At 40.2% G+C, this 20,491-nt stretch overlaps 1 protein-coding gene across 1 annotated transcript; it reads left to right on the top strand.

Annotated features, from left to right (window-relative positions):
* Positions 1-5,594: 5,594 nt before the first annotated feature.
* MTRF1L (mitochondrial translation release factor 1 like) lies at positions 5,595-20,248 on the top strand. The gene is made up of 7 exons (XM_075707826.1): positions 5,595-5,898; positions 8,622-8,701; positions 10,076-10,259; positions 16,422-16,585; positions 17,538-17,655; positions 19,441-19,577; positions 20,033-20,248. Exons 1-7 carry the CDS (start codon positions 5,595-5,597, stop codon positions 20,246-20,248), a joined length of 1,203 nt encoding a protein of 400 aa, XP_075563941.1.
* Positions 20,249-20,491: the final 243 nt, after the last annotated feature.

The following is a 20,491-nucleotide window of genomic DNA, read 5'->3' as shown; positions in this document are numbered from 1 at the left end:
AAAAGATTGCCTACATGTAGCATTTTAGAGCATTTTAGAACATTTTGATGAATTGCATCTGTCCTGTAAGATTATTTTTTTTGAACGCTAAATCCAGTAAAAAATGTTTTTAAACAAAGTAATGTTTTACAAGGTGGTGGGTTAAAGAAGACTTATCTGAGCTTCTAGCCTCATTGTTTTTGAGTAAATCCTTGAAAAAAAGGGGTTTGGAGAGTAATATTAAACCAAACTTCAAGGGCTCATAAACCTACAGTCCTTACCCAAGCAAAATGCCTACGGAAATGCAATGGGTGTCTTTCCTGGGTAAAGAATCCTGTACTGAGCCCTTAATCAGAGCTAAGGCAGCATGGTACTCCCATCACTTGGCTGCCATGGTGTTTTTAATAGGTGTTTGCTTGGCCTTTTTATCAAAAAATGTCCAATTTTAGGATGCATTTTGATGTTTAAAGAGACAGTGACTTGGAACTTAAAAAACCCCATCTTCATACCTCCCATATACAAGCAAAATGAGTGTTAGCATCCCTTACAAACTGCTAAAGGTATACCAAGAAATGGCTTTGAATACTTGTTAAATATATATATATATATATGTATGTATGTGTATATATATATTTAATACTGACAACTCTGGTCTTATAGTAAGACTTAAAAGGCAAGGTTCTTCTCACTTACATAGGACTAAACATGGCATAAGCCCGTTGCTTTCGACGGGACTGGAAGGTCTGGCAGTTGTGTCCTTGAGTGGAATCTAGCCCCAACACACCTTGGCTCCAACCACCCAGTTACTCCTTGCAGGCAGCCTCCGGTGCCGGCTCTGGCTGGAGCTGCTGCTGCCGAGGCGGGTCTGCTGCTATACAGTAACTGCTAGGATGCAGGTCTTAGTTTATCTTCTGAGGCTTATTTTTTTCCTTTGTTTTACTACCTCTCATTTTTTTAATTTATTGAACATGCTTCAAATAGCAAGTCTGGGGAATTTTTTAATCATTCTTTTTACTTGAAACCTGTGTGCTTTTTTTGGATATATATAAAAGAACAATTTAACTAACTGTTTCTTAAACTCATTTGGTTTTGTAATTTATATAGAATTCAGGAGATGATTAAAAGGGCTATTCTCTATTCCCTATGCAAATATTTTAACTGTTGTAGTGTTTGACAAAATGGGATCTAAAAAAAAAATCTGCAAAGTGGAAAACAAATCTGTTTACAGTGGCGTTGCTGACTATCCTACCATATTCAGCACTTTTAAATATTGTTATTTATGAAAATGTAGTTTAAAATGCAAGACAAAATATTTATAAATGTTTCTTTTAATAAATACCTGTTTTGTCTGAAAGTGTTATTGTGTTATGACAACTTTATTCATGTTGGTTAGCTACTTACCATTATGAATAAAATATTCAATTGTTATACTGATAGAATAATAGCTATGATGTTTACAAATCCTGAGGGGGGGAAATTCAGTGAGAAAGGACTGCCTCCCTCTACTGTGAAATACTGTTAGAAAAAAAATTATTTTTTCTGGCTTTTTTTCTTAATTGGAATTTAACTATGGTCCTACATATGTCTAGTATCATTTGATTACAGTTATATTTACTGTGGTACTAAACATATACAGCATCATATATGTATATATTTACATAGTGTAGTTTCAAGTTTGTTGGTGTTTGAGGCACAATACATTTAGTCCACACATCTAAACAATGTGTAAGAGACAAAACTGCATGCATAAGTCTTTACAAATGTAGACTTGAATATTCTTAATGTTACTATATGATGGTGACCTGCTAGTCATAAGCCATCTTTATAAGATATTTCACACAGGTAGAAGTTCTTGTCAACCAGACAAGTCATCCTTTCAAGGACAGTCTTAAAGCTAAATGTGCAGGCCCTGAAATATTATCTTGATTTCTACCATAAGATTCCAAAATCTGTGTTTGGAAACTGTTACATTGTTTTGAAAAATATTACACCAATCTTCAGTGTAATACTGCAATGAAATCACGTTCAAAATTGCTTGTCTTAAATCCTCTATTTAGAGGGATTTAAAAATTTAACGTATCATGTGAAGTTTCTTTCTTGGCGCAAATGCTCATATTAAAATGTTTAATATACATTTCATCTATCAGTTTGGGTTTCCCAAATTTTTTTATGAAAAAATGGATACGGTCCAAATGCACAACAAGCCATGCCATAACATGATCTCATTGCCTATCATACAGTTCTTTGAACACAAATTGTAAAACAGTCAAGCTATTAAACTGATTTATTGTGCATGCACCGTACAATACACTTTGAAAAACTGCCTAGATACACTTATTCTATAGCCTGGAATAAAATAAGTATGTATTTAACTCGTATTTCAGTTTTTCATGAGAATGTATATAGCAAGTGCACTACAGAGAGTGAGTTATGTTTTTGTCACTTTTGCCCAATGTTTAATCTTTTCTGTCAAATAGAGCCTAATGCCAAATAGCCACAAATAAGCTGAGCACTTGTGTACACTCCTGACCTTTAGGTTTCAAAGAAACTGAGTGTATATTGTATTATGCATGTGTTCAACTTAGCTGTTTACAGTCAACTTCCACATAACTGAGCTGAAAGTAGTTTGGGATACCCAGGATAAAAGAAAACCCGCAGGTAGTATCAAGAGTATTTAAATTAGACTGAAGGCACATATGGTATGAAGGAGACTAAAGGTATGATGGAGAAAAGACAGGTCAGTGACACAGGTGGCTGGGCTGCATGTTAACCAGCTGCGTCTAGGCAGCACAGTACTGTGGAAATCTGGCCATAGCACTTACAGGTCCACAGCCCATCCACAATTCGCTTGAGCACCTGTGGACTCCACATAGTCCACTCGCAGGACAACAGAAAGTGGACAAAACCCAGCCTTATGCTAGTAATAGCTCTGTTTAAAAGCATGCTAAAGTGTCTGCCAGGCTGCGGTCTAAACCAAGCAAATAGAGGAGACCTACATTCTACCTTAAACAGCCAGGGTTTAAGCTGTCACCCGATGCCAAACTTGCTCCCCTAGGCAGCAAATTCGATCACAAGGAGCATCTGCCTGTGGAAACAGTATCTAAAAAAGGTGGGGGGCTCTTTCAGTAAGAGCAGCTTGCTGGACTGACCACACCATCAGCCCACTCAGGAACCTGCAGCTTCTGTATGCAGTAAGTGCTTGTGAAAGCCATTTAGCATAAGTATTCCACAACGTCAAAAGCAATCAAAGCTGATACGAGAAAGTCTTTTAACTTCAGCGACTCTCTACACCACAAGGAGTAAAGCTCACACCTCTACAATGTCTGTGAGCCTGCTCCCGGCAGCGTTAACCCAGCCAACAGCCTGAGTCCTTATCTAATCCAGTGAAGCAAAAAATTAAGGTTGCAATGTCTGCTCCAAGTTGATTGGAACCATGTCTAACTACCAACTTCAAAACAGGTTTTTTTCTCAGCCCATAATGCTGTTATTTTTGGAGAGACCCAGAAGTAGCACTGTAGCACGTCCTGGGACGCTGCTGCAGTGAAAAAGGTCCAGTCCTGTTCACAAATACCCTGAGTACGTTTGCAGTGACAAAACATCAGCCCGATTCACACAGGTCCTGAATACTTCTGCCAACAGTAGCAGTGACATTTGTGGGATGAAGGAACAAAGCAATAATGGTGCCAAAATCAACTGGAAAAAAAACTGACATAAAGATTGTCTGCATATTACTTTAACGTTATACCAAAAGCCAGATTTTGCCCCTTCCTTTATCCATAAACTCAAAGGCTGACCATCAGTCATTGATTCACACTACCTTTCTTAGTGCTCAAAAGCTTTACATTAAGTCACCCCTTACTCCATATTTCCTGAGTTCTGCATACTTCTCTCACAAGCAGGGTTCACACAGCTGTTAAGACTCTCATAATTTCTTTCATTGTTACAGAACACGAAAATATTTGGTCAATTAAATGCATAAATGTTATCATTTTTCCTTGACCCTGCTGAAAGAAGGCTTCAGGAAGCTTCACAGGCAGGCAGCAGTGAGTGCAAGGGAAGCTTTCGGTGGGTGAGATTTCACAAGCAACGGCCTGTGTTTCTCAGCACCAGACTAGCCGCACAGACTGTATATTCTCCACAAAGCTTTTCAGTGTGATTTCACTTATAAATTATTGCTACAGTGTATTTTGCCAATAAACCTTATTCAATGTGGCGCATTTACAATCATAGGAAAACGTTTTTATCCAAATGTTCATTTTAATGTTTAATATTCCGAATAACAAATTCTCACGTTGACCGTATTGCCTTTGGATTTCCACAATGGAACAAAATTTCCAAGTTTTCATTTCTGACTACCAAAACTACTTAGGTGTGCAAGCTTTACTCTTGCTTTTGATACCACGTTCATGAAAACAACAATTTACTAATGTATCATATGGAAGTTACTGTTATTGCACCAGTGTAATTTAGCTGTAAAGTGTGATTACCTAGTTCTGTTAAGACACGAACAAGGACAGAACAACAGCAAAGACTCAACTTTGACTCCTCCAAAGATTGTAATGTAAAATACTGCCTAATAAAGTTTTATGGATAGTTGCACATTTTTATAATAAAGTATGTTCTTCAAACTGTTTTGAGTTTAGCCAAGAATCTCATTAATGTTATCTGAAACAAGGTTACTATGCCACCCTGTCTGCATACTGAGGGGATTTGTCAAGATCAGCCCACAACATCCATCACATCACACTTACTAAATAACTGCATCTTCGCTGCCTTCCAGTTTAAAATTTTGACGTTAAGACACTGTACTTGGACCTGTATTTCCCTGATGCTAAGGCTCTTTCAGTCGCCCTTTTTTATTCCTCTGACAATGCATTTCTTTTCCTCTAAACATGCAGTTTTGCACCTGCTTTTGCAAGTGCAAGCAAGAACCACAAGCAGGTTCCCCCTCCTCCTCCTCAGGGTATATCAATTCTGAAAATTTCTTCTGGATTGAGAGGAAAAGACCTATAAGAGTAACCTGGATATCCAAATCGGAAGCTTCCAAAACTGGAACTTCCCGCGTTCCCTGCCACATAGCCAACCTTGGAGGTCGGCCGCAGTGCGGACGCTGAACCGCCCCAGTGAAAGCCCCAGCACCCCCGCGGGCTCTTACACCGGGACCCCCGCTTTAAACTTGGGCTGTGGAGCATTTGGCGAGGTTTGGGGTTTGGGGGCGCTTTTTTTTTGTCAGAATGAATAAAAAAACCCACCCAAATGTCACCGCCTGCACCGGCAGGAACGCCCTGGGCCTGCCCTGAGGCCCGCCCTGAGGCCCGCGGCGGCGCACAGCCCCGCCCCTGCGGCACCGCGGTGGAGCCCCGCTGCCGCCGGGCCCCGCCCCTTGGCGGCGCTGGCCAATCAGAGCGCGCCTGCCCCAGGGCACCGCCCCGCCAGCCGAAGGGAGCCGAACCCCTTCGTCGGTTTCCGCCTCTCCGACCGCGCCTGGGCTCGGCGCCGAGCCTCTTCGGCAACTTCCGGAAACCCGGAAGGGAGGAGGCCGATCGCGTTCGGGTGTCTCCGTCACGGGCAGGGCTGGCGAAGGAAGGGCGCCCGAGCTCCCGCCCCAGCCCGGCATGCGGCTGCTCTCGCGAGCTCTCCGCGCGGCGCAAGGCTGCCGGGCCGCCGCGCTGCGCCCTCGGAGCCTGCGAGCAGCGCCGGGCGCGGGCAGCGCGGCGGGGACGTGCCCGCTGCTGCCCCGCCGCGGGCTGAGCGCCCGGCCCAGCTTAGACGAGCTGTTCGCCGCCCCCTCCTTAGGCCGCCTGCTGGAGGCGCGGGCGCGGGGGGGGGGCGGGGCGGGGCCGGAGCTGGCGGCGCGGATCCAGCGGCTGCGCGAGAAGGAGCGGGAGCTGCGCGACACGCGGGAGCTGGCGCGGGAAGGTGCGGGGGCGGGGGGGGGCGAGGGCCGCGAGGGGCGGGGCGGGGCGGGGCGGTGCCGCTCGGCACGGCGGGGCGCGGGCCGGGGCGGGGGGGGGGGGGCGCGATTTGCATATGCGGGCGCGATTGGGGGAGCCCCTCAAGGGGGCGGGCGGAGGCGGTCACGTGGCGCCGCGCACCTGTGAGGGGGCCCGGCTGCGCCTGCGGGCGCCGGCGCGGGGCCGGGCGCGGGCGCGCCCCGGTGGCGGGAGAGCGGTGAAACGCGGCGGTGGTTAAAAACCTGTCCCGGGGCCTTCCGTGGCCGAAAGCGAGCAAACCTCCTGAGCAGAGGTCGGGGTGCAAGCGAGCGGCAGCCCGGCGGGAGCTGAGGCGTGGGAGCCGCTGGTGCTTGGAGGAGGAGGAGGAGCCGCGTGATAGCACCTGTTTCGTGTAAAATAAAGATCATTGATCAGGGATAGAAAACTTTTTTGGGGTTTTTTTGGGTGGGTTTTTTTTCTTGCTGTCGAGACAGACCAGTCTGCCTGCATTCACTTCAGCAGTCATAGGCCTTGGCATCTGTTGGTGCTGCCTCTCGTGTTAGTAGCTGCACGCTTTTAGTGTTGCCAAAGAGTGACTAGTTTTTACCCTGAATCAAACCTTAATTTTGATAGTAGTTAAAAAAACAAAATGCAGAAAAGGAGTACTTTAAGATCAGTAAACATTCACTAGATCATAAAGTGTTCCCTAGATCATTGAATACTTACTACTTTGCTAAATACTGATTAATCAAAAGTGTTAACTGTAGTCAGTTATTCTGACTAATGGAGATGGCAAATGCTGTCTACAAGTAAATGGTCTTTTTTTTTTTCTCCTATTCATTCTTTCCCATCTCAGGTTGAAAAAGGAAAAATGGTTCCTTTGAACAAACCAATCATTGACCCAAACTAAATGAAATGGAAGATTTTTTTTTTTCTCCTTTCAGAACTTGCTGAAGAAGCCAGTGTCATCAAAACCAGGCTTAGAACTTCAGCAAAGTGAAGTGATCACAAGGGCTTACTCAGTTACTTTGAGCACTTCCGTAGTTCATCCTTAAAAATATTTGTACCTATTATTTTGAGTGGATTTTAGAGCCTATATTACATTTGCATCTTAAAGTATGCAACTGCTATTAATTGTTATATTAGATGATTTCTTAATTGCATAATAATCGCATTACCGATAGCTGGTTTGACTCTAATAGATTTGTAACCCCTTAATTCTTATCCTTCCTTCTGTTGGCCTTAATGACTAGCGCTTGATCAGTCAGTAGTTATTGTAAAGAAATGTAGATAGTTGGAGATGATGAAGTTTACATGTTTAAAGAGTTACAGTTAGTCAGGTAGTCAACCATGCATGCTTTTAGCCAGCTGTAGGCAAAGCATGCTTGTTGTTTAAACCAGTTTACACATGATTATCTTTTTAATTTCCTTCTTACAGAAGTGATTGGTGTGTGGGGGGGGGTAATTCACCAATATTAAACCTAAATTGTAAAGTCAAAAAGTTTCATTTAGAATTGTGCTAGTGACTAAATGCAGTTATGGTGCTGAAAAGGTGTGGCTTTATTGTAAGATTGCCCCTCCCATCTCAGTTGAATGCATTTAAAAGCTTGCTATACACAGAAAAAAAGAAGCTTAGCATCTTTCTTTTTCTTCTCTTGCTGCTGACTGCAGTTATGTGTCCCTGTGCCTTCCCCAGTTCCCCCTTTTTCATTGTGTGTACCATTTTCTCCTTTTTGGGGTAGTATTTTTTTCTTCTGGGTGAGTGAGCTGAATCAGTGCGGATCAGAGGCTGCTTACTTTGTTGATTTTTTTTTTTTTTAAATTTTTTGGGGGGTATGTGTGAATGTTGACGTTGACTAGAAAAAAAGGAACATTTTAACATATCGAAACTATAGTACAGAAAAACAAGTCTTAATTGTAAAGCGTTAGTGTTGATCAGTCAAGTAACACTTTGAAATTACAAGTTCCTCTTATTATACAACTGTTCTTCCATACCTTTGTTTTTAGTGATGTGTTAGAAGTTTTGCAGCTGTTCTCGAATAAATTGACAGAGATAAAATACTTGAAATTACTGTTACTATCTTCAAATTTTTGCATACAATGATGGGGGTAACAGTCCTTTTTAATTAAAAGCGTCAATTGTGAGGCTGCTGTGCTCTTTAAATCCTTGATGTTCCTGACACATTTAAATACAGAAAGTAGTTTCTTACAGAATCACTGAGGCGGGAAGGGACCTCTGGAGATCGTCCAGTCCAACCCCCTGCTCAAGCAGGGCCACCTACAGCAGGTTGCTCAGGGTTGGGTGGAGTCGGGGTTTGAATACCTCCAAGGATGGAGACTCCACAACCTCTCTGGGCAACCTGTGCCACTGTTACCACCAGCACAGCAATTGTTTTTTTGTTTGTGTCTGGTTTTTGTTTTGTTTTTTTTTTAATGTTGAACTTCTTGTGTTTCAGACTTTCCCATGTGTCATACCTGAACAATATCAGAAGACACTCTTAGTGTGTACTGTGTATCTTCGTTACATGTTGTATGATTAATCTCATTTTCTGACAAGCTTAGTGTGTTGGGGGTGTTTTGTGTGGTGTGGTGGGTGGGGTTTTTTTTTTTTTTTTTGTACAGTAGGTTCTTCATGTGGTTATTTTCAGAAAGTTTTCTGAGAGTGGCACTGATACAAGTCTGAGGATTAACCATACTCATATATTCCAGATGAGAGTGAAGATTTCCAGAAGCTTGCAGAAAGGGAAATCGCCTCCTGTGAAGAAGAGATAGCCGAACTGAAACACCAGGTTAGATCCCCTTTAAAAGCCTCGATTTCCTTGCCATTCTTAAATTAACAAAGCCGAATTGTCTTCTCATCAAAATAAGATGTGTACGATAAACTCTTCTCCTCCTCCCCTCCCTGCCAATTATATTCCTCAACTAGTGTCTGTTATCTAAGCAAAATGAAAAATGCAGATAGTATAGGAACAGCCTGTAAGCGCGTGCCTGCTTGTATCTGAATTGTTTAAATCAATGCATCTTTGTAAGTAGGTGCTATAGTTTGTCTTGTCTGGGTGTACCTTTATGGATGTCCAGCTTTTTATCTATTGAAAACATTAAACTTGTATCACACACACTGGTTGTTTTGAAAAAAATAGTTTAATACTATGTAACTACTTTAGCCTGCTACCTTATACATGTTCTACATAGTATCTATGTCGTTTAACATCAAAATAATGATCTTTACATAAAGAAACTGTTACATATTCTTAATGTTGCTGGTGAAGTAGCAGCTGGTATTGTCACGTTCTTTATTCCTTCAACAACAATACAACAGTCACTTTATAAATATTTTTGTAAATACTTACGATTTTGCTGAAAAAAGGAGAAATCCATGGAAAGAAACATCACCTAATGCTAGTAAAGGAAGATGATTGAAAAACCTTTGCAAGTCATCCAGAGTTTTGATCCAGCCTGCAAAATTGTTATACAGGTTTTTTTTGTTCTAGTGTATCTTTCTTCTACAGATCAATGTAAGGCTGGCTCTCCCAGCCTTATAATAAATAAATGAATAAAATACAATTTATAAGTTTTTTATAAATAAATAAATGAATAAAACAGCTGAGTTGTTGTTGAAGGACTGTCCCCCTGAACATCCATACCTTCTTGTCCCCCTGAACATCCATACCTTCTTGTCCCCCTGAACATCCATACCTTCTTGTCCCCCTGAACATCCATACCTTCTTGTCCCCCTGAACATCCATACCTTCTTACCTCTGCAGCTGAGACCGGGTTAAAAGGGAATCGGATGGGAAGGGAGATGCCCGGTTGTCTTGCAAGAACCGGCGTGTATCCTGTGGCGTCCAAACGTCGCAGTGCTCCTGAAGGGTGAAAACTTCTGTGAAGTTCCGTAGGTCTCTGCCAAGACCTGCGTAGCCCCTGCGACGGTGAACAGACGCAGGGACAGGGAGCCTTCCTGCAATGCAGCATCCCCCCGCCTCTTGCTGACCGCTGCCTCTTCGCTGCAGGAGCCCCGAGACGCCTGTCCTCTGGGCAGCCCCCCAGCTAGTGCCGAGAACGCAGCCTGGGTCGGTGACCGGCTCGTCTGGGATTTTATACTATCTCAGTTGCGGATAGCAGTGTCTGAGGGAAGTCTTAGCTGGGTGTTTTTGTATTCGCAGATAGTGTTGCTTCTGATTCCTTCAGAAGAAACAGACGAGAGTGATCTTGTCATGGAAGTAACCGCTGGAGTTGGAGGGCAGGAAGCCATGCTGTTCACCTCGGAGATATTTGATATGTATCAACGATATGCTGCCTATAAAAAGTGGAAATTTGAAATATTAGAGTTCTCTCCCAGTGAACTAGGTCAGTAATGAAAATACTCAGTCTTTGTAACTTTTTAATTTAAGTTGAAACACTCGTTCATATGACACTTGAATTTCCTGACTACAGGAAGCTAATGTGCACTAACTTAATTTTAGAAGCGGAGGATTGTTTGAATGTCTGAGTACAATTTTCCTCAGCTTCTGTATTTGAGAATGAAATTCCATTTCAGAAGTGCTATTAAAATACTAAAGTGCTTGTCTTTCATTAGTTTCAAAAAGTAGAAATGAAACTAAGTGCTTGGCAGAAGAAAATTCAGAAAGTGATGCAGATATGTTGTTTTATCTTGATTTTTTTCTTTTTTTTTCCCAAATACAGATTACATACACTTTTTATTTGGATATGCTGCTCTACGTAGTTACTTAATGTTTCTAGTGTTTATAGATCAGTTTGGTGGCAGGTTGAAAGTCTGTTTATTATTACAGATCCCTTGGCAGAGAGGGATCAGTATAATTAAAACTGTTCTTCAGGTTTAATCTAAAACATCTTGAATTTATCTGAAATAATGTCATCTGAGGATTTATATAAGGAAGTGGGATGTTTGGATATAGCTCAACAGCTAATGGATGAGCAAAGTGGGGGAATTGTTGAGACTCTGAGAGGAGAGATAAGAGATCTAATTATTTATGAAAGTCTACAACTAAAATTTCACAGGTAATCAGTTTAACAGCTTGATGCCAGTAAAAGATGTTTCTCCTTTTCCCCCCCTTTCTTACTGCCTCTCTGCCTGTCTGAGCGGTCCTACTTTTTTTTTTTTTTTTTTTTTTTTTTTTTGTCTGTTTTGATGTCCTTACACTTAAACTGGCAAAGACTTTGCTTTTTATGACTGGGATAGTTTTTTGCCTAATTAATGTGTTAAGTCAGTTCTCCTGAGCCTTAGAGCTAGCATAAGATAAGCAGCAAGGTGGGGTTGAATGCAAAGAGGTGGAAAAACTGGGTCTTTTGGTGGTGATGAGCTGTGAAGTTGGTTCACTGCATCTCACGGAACAGTGTCTTTGCAAAGATGGGGATTGGTAGGTTTACACAACAAACTGAGGCAGTGGCACATGTTAGTTAATTTTAGTTTAATCCAGTTAGTGTGTAAAGTTGTTTCACAAAGGTAAGGCTGCTGTCTGTTGCTGCTGTCTTCTTTGCATTGGCACTTGTGGTTATGTCTTCACAGAGTCTTATCACCAAGTCAATCTGAGTGAACAAAAGCACAATCCCCACCTCTGCCCCGACTAGTTTTCAGGTAATCTAGCACAAGAGGAGAGGAGAAATGCTCATGGGGGCGGTGGAGGCAGAAGTGTGTGGCTGCTGGTGGTGGCAGTGAGAAAACCAGGACCTCCTTCCAGCAGCAAGAGGCTCACTCAGCTTAAGCCAAGTGTGAAACTGCAATCCCAAACATGCCCAACGAGTAGCAGGGATTTCAGGTTTTGATTGACAGATCGCTAGCCACGTTTCTTAGCAGGCTAGAAAGTCTGTGTTAACAGATCTGCAGGCTTACTGTTATCCATGCTGCTGTGAGTAAAGCTAGCACGTTTTGCTTACATATTGCTATGGAGGTAGTGTATATATTGTAGTGGGTACGGATCGGTAGATGGGCACTTGTGCAGCTTATTGCTCCTAGTTTAGACTGGTTGTGAAACTTTACCTGTATTCATACTTTCACCAGCATTTTTTTCTTTTTTTAGTGAAACTTTGAAGAAGAAATGAGAAAAGCTAGGGTGCTAGGGTATGCAATCTGTCAGAAAAAACTCTAATCTTTTTTTCAGTCAACACTTAATGTAATTGCAGAGAGATTTTTATCAAGCTTTGAGAAATGTGAAGCATTTTCCAACACTTCCTCTGTTTACTTATGCCATATTTTGGACTCAATGATATTTTCAAGTATCTTGAACCCTTTCTGTTTCACCCATGTAGAAATTCACAAAAAAATAAATATACACAACTCTCTTAATTGAGCTTCTCATGTGAGTGAGCTACTTTCCCCTTTTAATGAGGGTCTTTCAGTGCCCTAAGACCCTTCTTGCATAAGTACAGGTTTTGATTCACTGTTACGTATTGAGGCATTAAAAGAAGGTTCAAAAATGGGACTCCGTGGAAGAAATACAGTCGGACATCACAAACTGGGAACTTGAAAATCTAGGTACGGGTTTGATTCGTTGTCTGTATTCACACTTCAAAAAAGGGAGGCCCACGTCTTCACCACCTTTGAGATACGCAGATACAATTTAACTTACCATGGATTTCACTTACACTTCTGGGTTCTTAAAATCTCTACTAGAATTTGTTTTTAAAAATGTTATATATGTAAGATGTTTGAATAGCTTTCTTTAGAGTTCCTGGTAGGTGACTTATTTCAAATTGATGAACATGAACTCAGGTTTTCACAGTATCAGAATCTCCTTTTAGATTGGCTGCTGTCAATTCAATTAATATACATTTTTTTAATTTAATGACACTTGAATTCAGTACTGTCTATTATCTAGATTTGTTACTATTAATAAACTTTTTTTCTGGTCAAGAGGTCTTTTGTCAAGTAAACTCTTTGCACAGTTCAAGTGAAGGTAGCGACAAGAAGAAGCTTCGTGTTACGGCGCAGCTTGCTGCTCAAAGAGGAAGATCGTGTTTATCCCCATTCATGACCAGGCAAATGCTTTGCCAGCAGCTGAGCCAGTTCAGCCTTCAAAGCCAACAGAAATCTATTAACTTTTTTTTTAAGTAAATGGAATAAACATGGTGCAGGTTAGATGGCTGTAAACAGAGTAGGGGAAGGGTCTGCATCGTCTTTATTTCATGCACTAGGGGGAGAGGAGAGTTGCCCTTTCTACTGAGGCAAGGCTTAGATGGGGTAAATCCCAGCAGTCACGTACAACTTCACCTTCAGAGCACAGTTTCACAGTCAGCTTAAACAAGGGCTGTCCCCCCTTCTAGCCCGCTGCCTGTATGTTCCTTCTCTCGGCTCTAGCAATTCTTGAGGCCATGGTGCTAATCCACTGATTTGGCTTAAAAACTCTCTGTTACTGGATAGTTTTAAGTCAGGTCTGACTCAACTTGCGGTCCTGTGATTGGAAGAGAAAGGGAGTTGTTCTTGACTACCCTTTTGGTGAAAGCTCAGTCCTTGGGCAAGGAACCCACGCCCTCAGAGGCATTCTCTTTAATGCCTTAGATGGGAAATTGAAGTAATACATTAACCCAGTATATATCTAGCCGTATTTTCTCTTTGAAACTGCTAGGTTTTTAATGGATGTATATTTATTTTAAATACTTTCATCTTGCTGAGGGCTTGCCTGTGCACTGAAATTAATGCTTAGGAAGGTAGGATGTAAATTTAGAGAAGAATAAAGGCAGGCCTACCCTTTGTCAGCCTCTTGCAGTGTATTTTCTGATCTTACTTGCATGACCACATATTATCAAAACTGAGGAGCTAGAAATAAATTGGGAGGTAGGGGCACTATAGACGGCACTGCCACTGAAAGGCATGTTTGAACCTTCAGGTTGAAAGTGTCTGTGCTGTGCTGAGTAAGAATGGAGTTAAGGATGCTTGCTGGTGACGCAGGATGTTGCATCCCAGTCCATTTTTATGGACTGCATGAGCAAAAGCAAGGTCCTACATTAACATGTCAAACTCCGGTGTTTCAGAGAGCTCCAGAATTTGGATGAAGTCCAAATGTGAGCATGTGTGAACAAGATGAATGTTAAACAAAGCTGCAATTAAGAATTGGTTTTAGTCAGCTTTTAACTGACTTTATTGACCTACCCCAAGGGATGCCACTGTGCAAAAATAGCACGTTCAAGATTTAGCATGCCCATTAAAGCACGAACCCACATGTCATTATTTATCCACTGCCTCTCAACCTGTAGTGGCAGGCAGACACACAGATAGGAGACTTTTTCTCACTCTGAGTATAAGATGCCACATAAAAAATGAGTGCAAACTCACACCCTTGTTCTGTGCACATCAGCGTTCAGGATGGAGAGGGACATTTTAATTGAAAGGGGCAAACACATAGTTAGTAAGAGCTAACTATGTTTGGCAGGCCTACAACATGTCTGCCAGGGTAAAGGGTTTGTTGAAATTTAATTGGATTTAGCTGCATTTCATATTAAACCTGTGTTGGTAATAGTTGATTTGAAGCAGTATGACCTAAATACCTGTCTTGTGAACCAGTTTCTTGGTCATCTCATGCTGAGTACTATGGTGCCACAGGCATGCTGTTATCACTACAAACTTAAACTCTCCTGAACGTGTCACAGATGTGGCTGCAGCTCAAATAGACAGACTGTAACCATGGTATATATATTAATGCCAGAAGAAGTGAAGGAGAAAAGACAGAACATTAGCTTTTGCAATGAACTGCTTATCAGGTAATTAATACTTGTCAGTAGTGCCGTAGTCTTGTGGACATTCACATTATTTTTACTCCTGACGTAGCCTGACCTCTTCCTCATGTGCAGAGATTGCTTATGATTTTTTTAGTGCTTGCTTTTATATGTAAAGGAGTAAGTTTTATTACTCAACTACATCAATTATTTTAAGTTATATAAGATTCTTTTAGAGTAAAGAAGAAATCTTTTATTCATTTGAATAGCATTTACAAAACAGTAGAAAGATTTCACACTACGTGTTAGAATGAAACTTACTGACCTAAACTGAAGATTTTGACAGATACTCTTATTTGTTAAACTACATGCTTTATGGTCAGATTTATTCTAAACATGATGGATTTATAGTAGAATTGATCGCAGATAATGGCTATAAATTTAATCAGTGAAGACCTAGGTATGTTGAACAGTGCATTTGAATCAAAGTGGTACAGATTTGTACAAGTAGGAGAAAAATTTTAGAAGTCAGAAGGACAAAAATGAGGTGAAAGAGAAAGGAAGGGGCAGTTTAGTCTATTTTCCACAAACATGACTGTAAACCAAAATATGTTTTAGTAAAGATATGAAGGAATATTAAATTTCTGTAGAATAAAAACATTTGCAAACCTTCTCTATGGAGGTGAAAAACCTGGCCTACGTTTTGGCTGATTTTTTCCTGCCCTGCAGGGCATTCTCAGATTCTATGTTGTCTTCATTTTCCTTTTTTAAAAAGCTTCTATCTTGTCCCTGTGGTTGATTTCTTTAGTCTAGAGATAGCCTAAACCAGTATTTCTGAGAAGTATGTGCCTCTTCTTTTCCTCGGCTGTGGTTTCATGTTGCAAGACTTCAACAGCAATACTCTTTCAAGGGCACCTATCTCTTCTTTAATCATTCCCTTGGCACACCATCCACTATGCTGAGAATAGGATCTGGGAACTGAGCTGGATTAAAAATGAAAACGAGTAAAAAATTACATTCATTTATAGGGCCATCCCTTCTCTGATCCTTCAAACAGTTATACTGGCACGACTGAAGGGTTTGTACACTAGCAAACAAGGAAGAGCAAGAATGACATAGACCAGTATTGCAACAAACTCTTTCTGTAACAAAACCATGATTGTATTGGGCTTTACTTCCAAGTTCCAACCTGTTCAATGCTAGTTTTTAGTACATTGCTGTCAAGTGTTTTGCTGGTTGTATTGGTAAGAGGGGCTGGAGTTGGAGTTCTGCTCGCTCCAGGGCAGCAAAAGATTAAAATGAAATGAAAAAGCAAAGACGAGACACGGGTAGGATGCATTGAGGAGAATGGATAAGAAGAGGAGTATGAATAATACTCATCCTTTAGTTAAAGAGTTGGGCTTTTTCCCAGTGGATGATAAGGTTCTGAACTAACAATAAAAAAATTGATGTAGTTTCTGAAGGTGGTTTTCAAAATTTGATCTTTATGTAAACTTACTACTGGTGTTAGAGTTCTACTATGGTTTATGATTGTGTGTATACATGTGTGTACATTGTTCATAGACAATCTTTTTATGTATATAAAAAAGTTAAATTGGACTCTATAAAAAAGAATTTGACAGTCCTTTACTTGAGATAGTATGTGACAATGTATGTCTGGCTTTGTTTTTAAGAGTTTTTTTGCATTTTCAGTATAATTCTGCCTAAGTATTTAAATGGTAAATTCATAATTTAAAGAAACAAATGACAATGATGTCTAAATACACTGTTTGAAATATAACAGCATAGTACCAACAGTTTTTCTTACAGCTTTACAATTGTTTTTCTTCTGTATTTAAGGTGGCCTAAGACATGCAGTTGCCAGTATAGCAGGTCTTGAGGCTTACAAGTACATGAAATTTGAAGGAGGAGTGCATCGTGTTCAACGGGTGCCAAAGACAGAAAGACAAGGACGCATTCACACCAGCACAATGACTGTTGCAATATTACCCCAACCCACTGAGGTAATATTTATCTTTTAGTATAACAGACTTTACCATGAGCAATGTTTTTATATGCCGTATTGCTGATACCCAAGTGTTTTCTGTCTCTCTTGTTATTCTCTCTTAATGACTTTTTTTTTAATCTTAGTTTTAAACTAAGTCATATTTGTTTGTTTAATTTTGTCTAGGGGGGTGAAATAAAGAATTTCTGGATTTCCTTATAAGCCTAATCTCAAGAAAGTCACTGGCAGTTTACTTCACTAGAACTTGAAAATTCACTGTGACTGTCTTGCATGTTTTGTGGAAAACTTTACATTTTTCACAAAGTAATGAAAGACTGAATTAGTTTACAGAGCTCATAGAGATTTCTGCTAGCACCTCCTTTTCCTCATTTTTGTAGTGTCCTCACTTTCCCCTTCCAGAGTGTACAGGTGATAATTCATTCTCGACCTGTTTGCTTGGTTAAAAACAACTGGCTAAGAATTAAAGCTTTGTTTTGATCTTTGTTTCATGTTGACCTAGCAAATTGTCAAAGATGTGACTCCTTCCTGTTCTCTCCTGAAGTTCTCTCACTCCTTCCTCCCAGAGACCATCACCTTATTCCAGAGCCAGCAAAGGGAATATGTTCCATTTTATCTAAAAACCATCTGGTCAAGTTCAAATATTGGTTAACTCTGCTGGAAGAGGGTGCAGAGCTTTCAGAAGAGGGGGAGGATTAGTGCTAAGGGATGGTTATGCCTTAAGCTACTATTTGTCCGATTTCCTGGCTTCCATCATTTTGCATTCCAATCTGGCTACAAGCATTTGTTAATGTGTTTATGGGTGGATGCAAGCTACCACTCGTAAACTTTAAAAAGTTTGACCTTGCCTGAATGTGCCTCATAAAATAAACCAACTATGTATATTTGACATCTGTCTAGAAAGAAACAACATAAATGTGTTCTTTTTTTTTTCCCCCCATCTCCTATAACAGATGAGGCTGCAAATTAATCCGAAAGATCTGCGGATAGAAACAAAGCGTGCTAGTGGAGCTGGGGGCCAGCATGTCAATACCACAGACAGTGCTGTACGGATAGTTCATATTCCAACAGGTGCTTCATCTTTTCCTTAGTACAAGATCTACATTGCAAAACTGCTGTCAGAATTTCTTTTGAAACAATGGTTTTATTTTCAAACCTGAACACCAGTAGAGCAGAGTTTTCACACAGTTTTCATGTGTGTTTATAGTACTCTAAATGCACCATCTTGCACCCACTCCAATTTGTAATAGTGAAGACTACTGGCTTCAGTAGGTAAGCTATCCATTTTGCCATTAAGCTTGACACTCTAAAAGCATCCAGATCAGTTTCTATGAAAAAGTTGTATTTAAACTTTCAGGTAATGGAAAAGAAACTGAAAACCAGAGTAGGTTAAAATCTGATGATTTGCCTTTTCTTGACTAGTCTCCGAAAGAGAGATTACTCTATTTCCATATTAAAATGTTCCTTTTGATTGCAGAGTCTACTCAGGATGCCAGCTTCCATTTATCTGCTGGCTCTTTTCCCATAGATTACACACATAATTAGGAGGCCCATCCCTCGGGCGCAGGTTAGGAAACATAGGAGGGATAAGATACACCCTCAAATACTACCTGATTTTAGCTATTGTATTTTTTTTTATTGCTATTCCTAAGCTTTTTGCTTCCTTTTGAGCAATCCACAACAGCTGCCTTGACTTTCATTGCTTTTTAACTTTTCCTCTTCTCTACCACAAACATTAGTCAGGCTTTACAGCCGAAGGGTAATCCCAAGTGCTCTTTATCTTCACGTATCCAGGTTTTTGCCTCCCATTTCTTCATATTTATTGAAGACATTAATCCATTCTACACTTGCTGCATCACCTCAGTAAAGCAGAAGGTAAACAGTGGAGAGGATAGAATTCTGTTCAAGATACGGTGACAAAAAAGTACTCCAGATTCAAAAAGTTTTGGATTGCTTGCATGTTTGGAAAAAACCCCACAAACTAAAACCAGCAAATGATCTTAGTTTTTGCTGAAGGCAGTTATTAGTGTTTGTTATATAAATCTTAAAATGTATTAGAAGTTTTTTGTGGTTATGCACTAGATGGTTCATAAGGGGTTTTATATCTCACCTTATCTCCTGACTGTTTGCTATTCTACCTTTCCCTTCCTCACTCCTCTTGTTCTTCCTTTACAATTGTCCAGTTACTTTTTCTATTTCTCTCATCCTAACTCTTTTTATAAACCTTCAATGCAATCCAAAAAGTTATTTGTAAACAAGTTTTTCATAAAGTAATACTATATAATCTTATAAAAGGATACTGTAAGCTTACCAGAGTTACTTAAATCAAAAAACAACTTAGCTTGTGCTGTCTTCTTTCTGTATTTCTTTCTTAGGCTCTTTTCTTAGACTCCTTTCTTAGACTGTTCACTTCTCATCTTAACTTGAATTGTATGTTTTGAGGGGAGAAACAACACCTTTTTTTAAGAAAATAGTGCCCACTTTTATATATTGTGATCATATTCTGTATGCTCACTATCTCATGTATTTTACTGCTCCTTAAATCCTAAATTTCCTGGAAGTGTGGCCAAAAATTATACATCACGTATCTTTTATTTCATTATCTACCTGTTGTCCAACATATCAAATGAAATTTCTTGTCTTATGGCTTAAAGCACCTGCACAACTCAGCCTGCACTTCTCTCCCAAAATGTATCATTAGACATTAATAAGCCTGGACTTTTACATTTCCCAGTCCAAAATACGTATTTAAGGAAGAAACAGCTTATTGTAACATAATAAAAATCTTCTAGAAATTGCAAAATCCTTTTAGTATGCATTACTGTTAAGTGTTAAATGTCGTCATATTTTTGGCAGGGATCATGTCTGAATGTCAGCAAGAAAGATCTCAAATTAGAAACAAAGAGAAGGCTATGCAAATGCTATGTGCTAAACTATACAACGCCAAACTGGAAGAAGAAACCAAAAAGAGAAACAGTGTTCGAAAGATTCAAGTAAGTTTCACTTAGTAAAGATATAATTCTATATGAGCATATGTTCTTGGGGTAACTCCGGTGTTGAACTGCAAATAGTAAATGGAAATATGGAGGAACAGGAGCCCAGGAAGGACTTACATGAGGCAAAAAAATTGCATTCTACTTCGGCAATAAATGTCGTATATTAGCCAGACTTAAAATTTCAGTGGTATTTAAATTCTAGAGGTCTAGTGAAACAAACTGGATTACAGCACAAAGAACCAGAATAGTATTAGAAAAAGACAGAGTAAAATTGTTGTTTTACATGTTTGAGAACATCTACTGCAACTACTGAACTGGTCTGAGTACTATGTAACTACTAATTTTGGATAATCATGGGAGGAAGAGAAAGCTTTCGCTTTAGATGCTTAATCAGTGTTTCATCCTTTTTCTAAAATGCCGATGATGATAAACTGATTCTTGTTGTTTGGTAGATTGGGACTAAAGGAAGATCGGAGAAGATCAGAACATACAACTTCCCACAGGACCGGATTACTGACCACAGGATAAGCAGATCAGTGCATCATATTGAGTGTTTCATGCTAGGGGAAGAAATGCTAGATGAAATGATACACACTCTGAGAGAATATGCTGATTATGAATCTTTAATGGAAATTATTTCAGAAAATGAGAAAAAGAATCTATCCTGACCGTTGCTCTTTGTCAGCCCATTACAACAGATGCAGACATTTGTCTGCAAAGGAGCTTCTTGGAGCACCACCCAGAAAATGCAACTGCTTTGCAGATCATGGAAGACACCACAACTTCTTTCCTCAGGACTGACAAACAGTTTTCTTACTTGCCAAGTCAAAAGACTTTATTACCTTCATATGAGACATTACTGCTGCAGCAGTCCACTTAAGTAAATTTGACTGGGCCAGAAATCACTGCAG

Source organism: Pelecanus crispus, chromosome 3 (assembly GCF_030463565.1).
Source record: "Pelecanus crispus isolate bPelCri1 chromosome 3, bPelCri1.pri, whole genome shotgun sequence".
Lineage (NCBI taxonomy): Eukaryota > Metazoa > Chordata > Aves > Pelecaniformes > Pelecanidae > Pelecanus > Pelecanus crispus.
Note: the sequence above shows the minus strand (reverse complement) of the source record. Positions and strands in the feature narration are given on the sequence as shown.